The 12,171-nt window shown below is 43.6% G+C and overlaps 2 protein-coding genes across 3 annotated transcripts; one reads left to right on the top strand and one right to left on the bottom strand.

Moving 5' to 3' along the window:
• Positions 1–315: 315 nt before the first annotated feature.
• Positions 316–4,582, bottom strand: LOC114799830 (ubiquitin-conjugating enzyme E2 G1-like). Its single transcript, XM_028996711.1, has 6 exons — positions 4,277–4,582; positions 2,407–2,509; positions 2,215–2,312; positions 1,953–2,131; positions 1,732–1,847; positions 316–1,586 (listed from the first exon to the last, which is right to left on the bottom strand). The coding sequence occupies exons 1-5, from the start codon at positions 4,317–4,319 to the stop codon at positions 1,761–1,763; spliced, it is 510 nt and encodes a 169-aa protein (XP_028852544.1). The 5' UTR covers positions 4,320–4,582; the 3' UTR covers positions 316–1,586; positions 1,732–1,760.
• A 1,366-nt stretch (positions 4,583–5,948) lies between these two features.
• On the top strand, positions 5,949–11,515 carry anapc7 (anaphase promoting complex subunit 7). 2 transcript variants are annotated; one of them, XR_003751282.1, is made up of 11 exons: positions 5,949–6,232; positions 6,327–6,513; positions 6,588–6,707; positions 6,992–7,103; positions 7,683–7,836; positions 7,911–8,053; positions 8,132–8,249; positions 8,374–8,570; positions 9,514–9,738; positions 10,426–10,607; positions 10,936–11,077. XR_003751282.1 is itself a non-coding variant. In XM_028996710.1 (11 exons), the coding sequence occupies exons 1-11, from the start codon at positions 6,132–6,134 to the stop codon at positions 11,123–11,125; spliced, it is 1,698 nt and encodes a 565-aa protein (XP_028852543.1). In that variant the 5' UTR covers positions 5,952–6,131; the 3' UTR covers positions 11,126–11,515. The 2 variants fall into 2 exon arrangements, 1 of the variants encoding a protein (XP_028852543.1); XM_028996710.1 differs by having other exon boundaries at positions 5,952–6,232; positions 10,457–10,607; positions 10,936–11,515.
• The last annotated feature ends 656 nt before the right edge of the window (positions 11,516–12,171 follow it).

Below are 12,171 nucleotides of genomic sequence, written 5' to 3'. Positions count from 1 at the left end.
GTTGGAACGATTGCACGAACAGTTAATGTGCCACCTTCTCCCGACCCCCCAGAATTTAATAATTTACTACTAAGACACACAGTACATATTGAGACGGCACTTTCTATAAATTGGTCAATATTAACAGATTAACTGATGATATTTGAGATTTTGCCAATTATTCTGAATGGTATTGCTGGCTCTATGCACTTTAAGTAGCTCAGAACTACGTGACTGCTGGGGACACACAATATGCGGACATGGGTGTACAGTTACAAGCTGTTCACAACACAATGTTAAATGTTTTAAAAAAAAAAAAAACACACACCTGCAAAGTACTTTAAACTTCAACTTTATTCACTTTTCTTGGAACACATACATAAAAAAAACCAAAAAGTAAATTAATGATGACGCAAATAATCTTTATCTGTATGCCCCAGACAGATGGAGTGGTATTGCTTTTTTTTTTTTTTTTATGCATTATATGCAAAGAGTCTGTGGCAAACACAGTCTGATGATTTATGGATGTCAAGATGGTCAGACCAAGCGGGGCAATGGGAGGGAGGGACTGGTCAGTGCAACCCAGTTAATCCTGGATAGGACCATATTAGTTATATTATAACAATTTAGTTATTTGATCATCAACCGTAAAATTTTCCTAGCCTGCGTCCGCATGCATTAGTTCCTTTTACACTGCGTTCACCCAATAGTAATTTGAGGGACTCTTTTTGGGGAGGGAAGAAAGAAAAAAAAAAAAATTATTATTATTATTATTATTAAAAACCTTGTAATTTTAACTAAGACAAAAGTGGAAGAAGGAGACCAAATAAATAAAAACCACTATTTTTAAACTATTCACCTTTTACATGCATCCTGTGAGATCATAAAATTGACCCATGCACTGCAGCAGTGCTAAAGTGGCCCGTAAAGTTCACCTTGACTCATGATCAGATGTCAACAGCATTTCGCGACTGAGGTAAATGAAGGTTCCAGTGCAGTTGTAGTGGTTCGTCCAAATAGTTCTACGTGTTCTGCGCAATGAGCGTTTTGGTATGCGTGCGCACAGTGGAGTAAAGAGAGCTGTAAACAGGCGACGCTTCTCAGTTACTCAGATGTAAGGCTTGGCCTTAATAATCCATGAGCACGGTTGAACTCTTGCTTGCTCACAAAAACAAACATAAGGCAACAGTGAGTGAGGATTGTGAACACAACATGATTAGTAACGCTTACAGTACTACGTGCAACCACGATGGTAATAAGAATAATAACCTCTCAAGTGATCCTTAAGTCTTCGACAACCACAAACATCCACAAATTGCATAAGAAACCTGATACAAAGTAGAAACTGTTCAGCAGCGATAAAAAAGCAAGATCATTTACAGTAGACGCATCTTACGTCATATTTTCTTAAATAAATAAAATGAAATGTACACTTCCAGGTAGGAAAATGGAGGGTAACTTAGCTGGTATTTGTCTTCACACTAATACCTCCGAGAGACACTAACTGCAGAAGCGAACGAATCGCTCAGCTGGTAAGATCTCCTCATGGACATTAGCTGGATGGTAAAAGTCAACCTTTGGAAAACGACGTGGTCCGTTTCCTTTACCTGGAAATTTTAAAAAGAGGGAGATAAATGGCAAAACAATGGGGGGGGGGGATCTAAAATTATTTATACATTTACACAAGCTTAATGTCAATTCCTGCACATTGGACTGAAAAGTAGGACATCATTAGTCACAAGTCACACTTACCACTTTCTGCAAACACTCCACAATGAGTGCTAATCAAATGCCATCTCCTGGCTTTTCCGTACGCAGCGGGCTACCTTCCTTTTGAACTCCCCGTTTGGGTCCTCCCTCCATTCTTTCTGCAATCAGAAGGGAAAGAAATCCTCACCAGCAGCTCTACTAAACCGCCATTGGGAGGGGAGGACATGGCCAAATCAGAAGTGACAAGACTTGCAGAGACTCACTGCAGCGTCGACGTTCGCAGGGGAATCGCTGTTGGGGTCGGCGAGCATGGAGATGACGCTGATCATGATGGTCTCCACGGTGTGGATGGGTAACCAGCGCTCCTCTGGCTTCTCGTAGCCATACTTGTCCTCACCAGGTTCGTGCAATATTGAGATGCACACGTCGCCATTCTTTGCCACTGTGGCGACGAGGGAGAGGATTTTCCAGCGATTTCAGTAACACACACTGCACAACTACATTCTAAACGTAAATAAAATGTACCATTAGGGTGCCATATCTCAGTGATGAATTTCATCTTTGGTGGCCGTAATGGGTAGTCGAAGGGGAATGTCAGGTATGCTTTAAAAAAACCTCCTTCGCTGTAAGACACAACATGCAACAGCAACTATGAACCAACAGGGTTTTTTTTTTTTTTTGGTTTTTTTAGGGGTTCACATGAATAGCACCACTTACAAAAGCGTGTCCTGTGGACCTATGATGACCACCTCCCATTTGTAGATGTCGTCGTCATCAATCAGGCCAGCAGAAAACCCTTCCACTGGGTTCTTGTTCAGCTCTGAAACAGAATACAGTGCAGTTTGGGGTTAAAGCAGACAAAAAGAAAGGCTGCGAGCGCACATACAGAGGAGGTCTTTTATTACGAAGTCAAGTGCAGCCGGTCTATGGACTTCTGCTATTGTTCAGCAGCGGCGAACTGAATCATAAACGAAGCGCCTATTATAGTATTCCATAATATCACTTTCACGCACAGGGAAAATTGAGACTAAAACCCTCAGAAGGCTATAATTAGGACGGGTTATAATGGAATACAGTAAATGCGTTACAGAAACAGGAGGTAGCAACGTGTGGCTCTAAATGAATAACGGAGCCCGGACAGCTCAGTCGGTAGAGCATCAGACTTTTAATCTGAAGGTCCAGGGTTCCAGAAAGTCCCAGTTCAGGCGAATACTTTACTTATATGGGGCAGTGCGTGGCCTAGCGGTTCAGGAAGCGACCCCGTAATCCCACCCACTGCTCACCAAGGGAAAGCAATTTCCTTCGGGATTAATAAAGTATAAAAAATAAATATACAGTTTTAAAAAGATATTAATCTAATCTAATCTAGTCAGCTATTATGCTCAAAATCAAAACCAAGCCCAGACAATAATTGTTATTGATCCGACCCCCCCCCCCCCTTTTTAATACACAAAAATCGATTCAAACATTGTACATATTTTAATTGTGCTTTAATAAAGCCGATAATATCACGCATTACTGTGAATATCATGCAGGAGTGTGCATATGGTGCAAGATGTCTGCAACATCATGCTTTGCATGACTGCAGGGTGAAAATGGGGGAAAGGAACCCAGTCATACAAAAGTTTGTGCGTCCCCAATACATTTTTTTTTTTTTAAGTCAAGGTGGCATCCGGCCTTAAGGTTTTTTTTCCCCTGCATCAGATGCTTTTGCTTTTTCATTTCCCCCCCTCTTTATAAAAACCACCCTACAATCAGTCCATTTTCCCGAACAAACTTCACCGGCCGCCGCTTTTAATCTTTACAGCAGTACATCGGGGTAAAGTAAGTTGGTGCGGCGGTACGGGAGCCCACGAACAAACACCCACTTTCACGCCCACGGACGTTTAAAAATCACGTCGGCCGCCGCCAGCGAGTGATTATTTCGAATTCGGCGCTAATTGACGCGGGACGTTTTTATTAAGAAACAATAAGGCGGATTATTCCTTTGTTCCTCGGTACGTGGCCGGGGAGATAAAGCGGCTCTCAAATAATAATTATTATTATTAATTAATAAAAAAAAAAAAAAAAAAGCAGGCGTTGGTTTTTTTTTTTTTCTTTCTCTTCAGCCCGGTACGTTCACGGCAGCAAATAAAAATAAATGAAAATAAAACGACCAGACGACGCAGAAGGAGGCGGCTCGCCGACCGCTAACTAGCAGCCGTGCTAACAAAAACCGACGCGCTTTACCGCCGGGCTCCTTCCGTCCCGGAATTACACCCCGAACAGCATTAACAGCAGCGACTAAATATTAATATTAATAATAATAATAATAACAACACACCATATGGCGTTTACCGACCGCTCTGCGTCCACGCAAAGAATTCGCTGCCTGTTTTAATTCACACCGGGTGGAATTTATCTACATATATTAGCCTAAAATACCACGAAATAACGTAGATTATTATTTTTATCCTCCAACAAGATGGTTGAAAAGCAAAACGCGAACCCGGCAGGGAGGCAGGCAGGCAGGGAGGGAAGCCCCAATAACACGCGGGGACCCCGCGGCGGTCGGCGGGCTGGAACTTGCGCCGAGTTCTGCGCTCACCTGCGAGTTGTTTTCGGAGGAGCAGCGCGGATTGCTCGGTCATCGTACGCGGGCTTGGAGGAAGGAGGAAGGGGGGACGGAAGAGAGTGCGACGGACTCGGACCCTGAGCCGCAACAGCTGCTCGCGTCTGACACGCGCATACAAAATAAAGCGTCAGAATTCCACGCATGCGCATCGTACAGAGCGGACCAAATGATTGTCCTGTACGAAAAACAAAAACCTTCAGTCTATAAAAGTATCTACGCGCACTAAAATGGTCTATATATAAATCATCCTGTATAAAAAAAATTGTTTTAATAAAAGAAACCACTTCGATATAGTCGCTGTAGAAACGTAGATCTATATTACATAGACCACGCACAGTTTGTAAACGTGTCATGTATTGGTATGAATCGAATTGTCCCTTTAGCGAAGCATCATTTCTATGTCCAGAACTGCATTCGGCCAACAGACCTAATTGTGTTGATACACTAATTTCACTCTACGGGCATCCAAGCCTCCTTGCTCCGTTGACAACAGATCTATGTCCAATTGAAGACTCTTCCAGTGCCAGCCGCTCTACTGCGTGTTCACTGAGCTTGTTAACCCTTAAGAGTTCAAGGGACATTTTGTGCCATTCACTTTTTTAGTTGATTTTGGCTGTGTGGAATGAACATGCATCCAATTTTAAAAATCTAATTGTTACTCAAAATCTGACTTTTTATCTAATGACAACCAAAGATTCTAAATGCAATTTTTGATCTCGAATGTATCTTGACGCAAGTCGGTGCATTCCTTCATTTTAAGATTTCATTATGGACTCAATCTTTCAATTTCAAATTTTTATGTTTGTTCAATAGATTGCCCTACTTTTTTCTTCTCAATGCATGCAGCAAAGTTTAACTCTTCCTTCCTCGCAGGGTGCCTTCCTAATGAAATATTTGGTATATCAATATTGATGTTGAAATTTTGATATGTGTGTGATAAGTGTCTAACTTCAAAAAATAATAAAGATCTAATATGTTTTAAGTTATGTAACTAATGTATTATTGCTAAATGTCTGTAGTATTATGTATTATTGTATTATTGTTATAAATCATTATGTTTTTAATTGATTGTTAAAGTCATTTAGTAATGTGCAATATGTGTATATATACCCACTCTGTACATATGAACAATTTCACAAATATATTTTCATGTATATACTGACATATTTTTTATTTTTACAACTCACATTCACTGTTTTCTTTTATTTTTCTAGGACTATTTATTTGCTTACTTGTACATTGAACTTTTACATTATACAGCTGACATATTCTACTGTCCACTTTTTTGCAGTGACAATGTAAATTTCCCACTGGTGGGCCTAATAAAGGATCCATCTCTGTCTCTAACCACACTGGCCTTTAAAGTGTTAAAAACTCCCCAAAAGATTCATATTTGAATGTGCATATTTCATACTGGAGTAAGTTCCAAATAATATCTACATATAAAATTAATTTTACAGCAGTTTCTTCGGAAAGTGACATTTTTTTGCCTTAGGGACAAATTGGTCAGGATGTTACAGGAGCTCTTAGTGCTTAAGAGGAGCGCACAGGTCGGACGGTACTTTTACATTTGCCCCGTGTGTTTGTTTTTTTTTTAGCGCTAGTCTGCGTCAGCACCATACCACGTGACCGGAAGCGGAAAAAAAGGGGGGAGAGTCGCCCTTCTTCACCCCGTAAACCGTCTTCGTTTTGGCCGAGACGCGCCATGTTTGATACGAATCTGCTCCTGTTAGCGCAGTAGCTTGTCAGCCCGCGTTAGGCGTTTCAGTCGTCGGATTTGAATAGGGAACTTTAAAATTCTTCAAAAATATAAATAAGATAAAAAAAAATGAACGCCGTGGATCACGTTCGGGACATGGCTGCCGCGGGGCTCCACTCCAACGTCCGCTTAATCAGCAGTCTGCTGCTGACGATGAGCACCAACAACCCGTGAGTCGAGTAGCCGCGGTCGTAACGCGCTTCCGGTTCGCAGGGTGTCCGACGAGCGTCGGCGCATTAATACGATTCTTCTTTTCGCCCCCAGCGAGCTGTTTTCACCGGCTCAGAAATACCAGCTGCTGGTGTACCACGCCGACGCCATCTTCCACGACAAGGAGTACCGCAACGCGCTGCACAAGTACGACATGGCCCTGCAGCAGAAGAAGGTGCTGAGCAAGACGTCCAAGGTGCGCCCGTCCGCCGGCGGGACCACGTCGTCGGTCCAGGCCCAGGTAGGCGCGGTGCCGCCGCCGCGAAACGCCCCGCTCCCGTCACCACCTTTTCCCCACTCGCCCGATTCTTTCAGAACCTGCCCCCCGAGATCGAGGTGAAGTATAAAATAGCCGAGTGCTACACGATACTGAAAATGGACAAGGACGCCATCTCGGTTCTGGACGGGATTCCCTCCCGCCAGAGGACGCCCAAGGTGAGTTCGGGGCCCCGAACCCGTGACTTTACTGTCCTATGAAAGAAATGTCTACATTTACAGCATTTACCAGACGCCCTTATCCAGAGCGACTTACAATCAGTAGTTACAGGGACAGTCCCTCCCTGGACACACTCAGGGTTAAGTGTCTTGCTCAGGGACAGGATGGTAGTAAGCGGGATTTGAACCTGGGTCTTCTGGTTCATAGGCGAGTGTGTTTTACCCACTAGGCTCGTGTCGATCCGGTGCATATTTATTCTCCTCCTTTTCCCGTCCCTCCTCAGATTAACATGATGTTGGCCAACCTGTACAGGAAAGCCGGGCAGGAGCGCTCCGCCGTCACCAGCTACAAAGAAGTGCTGAGACAGTGTCCCCTGGCTCTGGACGCAATTATTGGTATGTTGCCGACATGGAAATATCGATATATTTTCCGTTTCGCAAGTTTAAAGTTCAGTTCTGCGTCACGTTGTTCTGGCTGAATTATTAATGTAGTGCGATCCACACAGATCGTACGCGCCACCTTCGCAACGTGTTCCGTACGCGTTCTGCCTCGTAACGGCTGTATATGCGGGCAGTTCATCACTATTCTGTGCGGACCGAACACTGGCCGCTTTTCTGCTCGTTGCAGCAGGTGTAAAGCCGCTTTCGGGCCGAACGCGACCGGTCGTAGGTCTCTGGACACTCAGAGCTTGTTCCTCCACTCCCATCCTCTGTGTGTATATATGTGTGTGTGTGTGTATGTGTGTGTGTGTGTGGGGTCATTATGATGTTCTGCACTGCATCGATTTATATACGGAATTTCAACTCTCCAAATGGAGTATACGTATCGCATCGTGAGGTCCTTGTTAACACACACCCCTGGTATGTTGGTATTGAGTGTGTGTGTGTGTGTGTGTGTGTGTGTGTGTGTGTGTGTGTGTGTGAGAGATGCACACCTCTCTGTAATCCGGTAAGTGAGACGTTGGTCTGTTCCAGGGCTTCTCTCTCTGTCGGTGAAAGGGGCCGAGGTGGCATCCATGACGATGGATGTGATACAGAGCATCCCTAACCTGGACTGGCTCTCGGTGTGGATAAAAGCCCATGCCTTTATCCACGCAGGGGACAATCACAGAGCCATCAACACCATCTGGTACGGCTGCGTATGTTATTCCCGGTGGAACGTTTTTCTGATGCTTATGGCTGAAATTCCTTTTGTTAATCAAGTTCTTTGGACAAGAAGTCTCTCTTGAGGGACAACGTTGACCTCGTGGTCGCCCTGGCGGACGTCTACTTCAGAGCTGGTGACACCAAAAACGCCATTCTCAAGTTTGAGCAGGCCCAGATGCATGATCCGTGCCTGATAAAAGGTCAACAAGAATGCGGTTTAGCTGCTACGGATGTAAAATTAAACGCGAGATGATGCATTAAGTGCCATTATTTGCCAGGTATGGATGTGTACGGATACCTGATGGCACGAGAAGGACATCTGGAGGATGTGGAAGTGCTGGGTGGGCGACTGTTCAACATATCTGACCAGCATGCAGAGCCCTGGGTTATATCCGGGTGAGCCTACCAGAACGCTGTTTCAGTTGCACCGTCTGGACTGTCAGATCTAATTTATATTTACTTAGTATAAGAAAATGCGCTTGAGCATAATAATGTTAACGGAATATTAATACACGTCCAGGTGCCACAGTTTCTACAGCAAGCGATACTCGCGTGCGCTCTACCTGGGCGCTAAAGCCATCCAGCTGAACAGTAACAGCGTGCAGGCCCTCCTTCTGAAGGGGGCGGCGCTCCGGAACATGGGCCGCGTCCAGGAGGCCATCATCCATTTCCGAGAGGCCATGCGCCTGGCACCCTGTCGTCTAGACTGCTACGAAGGTAACAAATTCACTAAATCGCTCCTATACTGTGGGTACGGAAAGCATTCAGACCGCCTCACAAATGTCACTCTTTGTTATATTTGAAGCCAGTTCATTTTTTCCCATTGTTAATGTACACACAGCACCCCATATTGACAGAAGAAAACAGATTTTTGCAGATTTATTAACCAAGAAAAACTGAAATATGACAGACTTTGCTTTAGTAGATGCTCCCTTCAGATCTAATACAGCCACAAGTCTTTTTGGGAAAGAGGCAACAAGTTGGGGTTTAAGTCAGGGCCCTGGCTGGGCCTTTCAAGAAGAGTCAGAGTTGACTGAGTGAAACCACTCCTTCATGGTTTTAGCTGTGTGCTTAAGCTCATTGTCTTGTTGGAAGTTAAACCTTCGGCCCAGCCTGTCGTCCTGAGCGCTCTGGAGAAGGTTGTTGAATGCCAAAAAGTTCTATCTTGGTCTCATCAGACCAGAGAATCTTATTTCTCACCATCTTGGAGTCCTTCAGAGGCTTTTTTAGCTTTCATGTATCTTGGACTGAGGAGAGGCTTCCCCTCTGGAAGCCAGGTATCTTCAAAAATGTCACTTCTGTGTTTTTTCTGTCAATATATGAATGTGAAGTGATTGTCATTGTGATACACTGCAGAACAGCACACGGTGACACAACGAAATGTGTCCTCTGCTTTTAACCATCACCCTTGGTGAGCAGTGGGCAGCCATGACGGGTGCCCGGGGAGCAGTGTGTGGGGACGGTGCTTTGCTCAGTGGCACCTTGGTGGTTCAGGATACGAACCGGCAACCTTCTGATAACCACTAGGCCACCACTGCCCCGCAATATAACAAATGTAAACAAATTTAAGGGGTTCTGAATACTTTCTGTACCGTACTTTCATTTTCCGTTCACTGTATAATGAATGAAGGTGAACTAAAGGTAACGTCATTCCCTGCAGGTCTGATTGATTGTTACCTGGCATCCAATGGGATTCGAGAGGCCATGGGTATGGCCAATAACATCTACAAAACCCTGGGGGCGAACGCCCAAACCCTGACCATACTGGCCACGGTGTGCCTGGAGGACCCTGTGACTCAAGAAAAGGCCAAAGCTCTGCTGGACAAAGCGCTGGCGCAGAGACCAGACTACATCAAGGCGGTGGTGAAGAAAGCCGAACTGCTAAGTAAGTAGTGTTGAAGTCAGTAGCGTTGCATAGCTCATCCCATAATCTCAGTGGTGGTAGTAGCCTAGTGGGTAACACACTCGCCTGTGAACCAGAAGACCCGGGTTCGAATCCCACTTACTACCATTGTGTCCCTGAGAAAGACACCTAACCCTGAGTTGCTCCAGGGGGACTGTCCCTGTTAATACTGATTGTAAGTCGCTCTGGATAAGGGCATCTGATAAATGCTGTAAATGTAAATGTCAGCATTGACATGCAGCACGTCTGTTTGAAAATGTTAAAATACGTAACATACAAAACACGTATGTCGAGCGCATTATATTTTTATTACGAGAAACCCACAGTAATACTTAAACTGATATATCATTGATATATTCAATTTACTAAATCTCAGCAATTTAACTTTTGTCCAAAACCTCCCAGCACCTTTTGAAGTGAATGTCAAAGTACTACAGACCTACCTGATGTCACACATTCTACACATGTTTAAATTTAGCCCAAAAAATGCTCAAAATGTTACTAATAAAAATAAAACATAAACATTGGATACTGGTCTTTATTTCTAGTATATCATTAATTTATTCTTTAAATGTACAAGGATGTGCCCAAACCTCTGGCCTGTATACTTTATGTACAGTTAGTCACTTAGAATTTCTGTCATTTCTTTTTTTTTTTTTTTTTTTGCAGACTTACTTTTTTTTTTAATGATTATTTCCAGGTCGGGAACAAAAATACGATGAAGGGATCACACTACTACGAAACACCCTGGCCAATCAGAGTGACTGTGTCCTGCACAGGATGCTGGGAGATTTCCTTGTTGCTGTGAACGAATATCAGGAAGCTATGGATCAGTACAGTATAGCACTTAGGTAACAATTCCTTGTGAAAACAGTAGAACCCAATAAACCATGGCTGGGATACATTTTAATACTATGGTGTTATAAAAATGTGGATTTTGATTGATCTTAATAAAAATTTTAATGGGCAAATTTTTAAAATGATCAGATCCGAGAGAGCTGATGTGTTTTTTCTTGTTGTATAGGGAATTGTTTGTATGATCTGTATGACGTCATTTTTTTGGAACAGTACAATCAAGTTGGCTCTATTCTCTGCAAAAGTTTAGAATATTAGTTTTAAGAAATAGTCATGACTAATCCTAATACCTTCATTTTGACATCTGTTATTCACTCCTGTCAGTTTGGACCCGAATGACCAGAAGTCTTTGGAGGGTATGCAGAAGATGGAGAAGGAGGAGAGCCCAACAGATGCCACAGTGGAGCTGGACGGGGACGACATGGAGGGCAGTGGGGAGGACGGAGATCTGGAGGGCAGTGACAGCGAGGCAGCGCAGTGGGGAGACCAGGAGCAGTGGTTTGGAATGCAGTGACCCGGGCCACCTGCACAGGGACCACAGAGCCCTGTGCCATCGTGGCTTTCGTAATGGCCACTGAAACTCATTCTGAGCCCCAGAGTGCCGTGTGAATGGACAATTTTTTATGTATGTTCAAGTGGCCGGGTAGCTTTAAGTACTCTGCCATGTTGAGGTCTGTCACCCTTCACTCCTGCTCCTACTGTGGCCATAAAAAAGTGAAACAAGGACTTCAGTGTGCAGCTCTGTTCTTCTGATTTTCATTTTGGAACCCGATCTCTGGGTTTTTTTTTTTGTTTTGTTTTTTTCGTGTGTAGTCACACCTGTACTCTGACCTTTATCTGTTTTTTTGACTAATGTTTATATTTTATTGTACATAATGTGGAAATAATAAAAGTTTTGAATGGGGAAAGTTCTTTTGAAGTCATTTCACATGGTTATTCTATTATTCCAGTAAATGAAGCTTGGATTTTATACTCCCAACTGATTCCTAAAGGTGAACAGTTTGGTTGTGGTCCATGTTTTATGTCTCATGCTCCATGGATCAAGCCCTCAGTCCAACTTGACAATAACGGTGCTTATATTCAGAGAATCGTGCAGAGTTGATTTAACTCCTTAGTTCTAAAACTGTGGTACTCTGGCTCCCTCTAATGGTGCTGGGCAGGAGTCTCTTGCGATGATTGTTAATATTCAAATACAGTGTAGTTATTACTCTATATCCTCACTGTGTGCGCCTGTAGTATTGACTGTAATAAACAATTACTTTATTCCAGTATTTTTGAAGTTTGTGGGGGGAAAAAAGGAATCCCTTCTATAGACATTTGTTGATTTACTGCTGGATTTTCTGAACCTGGAGGAGGTGTGGCTGAAAAAAGCTAATCTCTGGAATGAGATGTGATGACCCCATACTGAATATTGAGGTGTATCACACACAAAGCAGACAGCACAGTCACATATAATCACTTTATTTACCCAAAACCACAAATCATTGTGATGCTCAGTACAGTCATCAACACTGAAACAAACAGCGCCAGTTGAACTGTTTCTCACTGTGCAACACCAGT

The sequence above is a fragment of the Denticeps clupeoides genome, chromosome 11, assembly GCF_900700375.1.
Source record: "Denticeps clupeoides chromosome 11, fDenClu1.1, whole genome shotgun sequence".
Taxonomy (NCBI): domain Eukaryota; kingdom Metazoa; phylum Chordata; class Actinopteri; order Clupeiformes; family Denticipitidae; genus Denticeps; species Denticeps clupeoides.
Note: the sequence above shows the minus strand (reverse complement) of the source record. Positions and strands in the feature narration are given on the sequence as shown.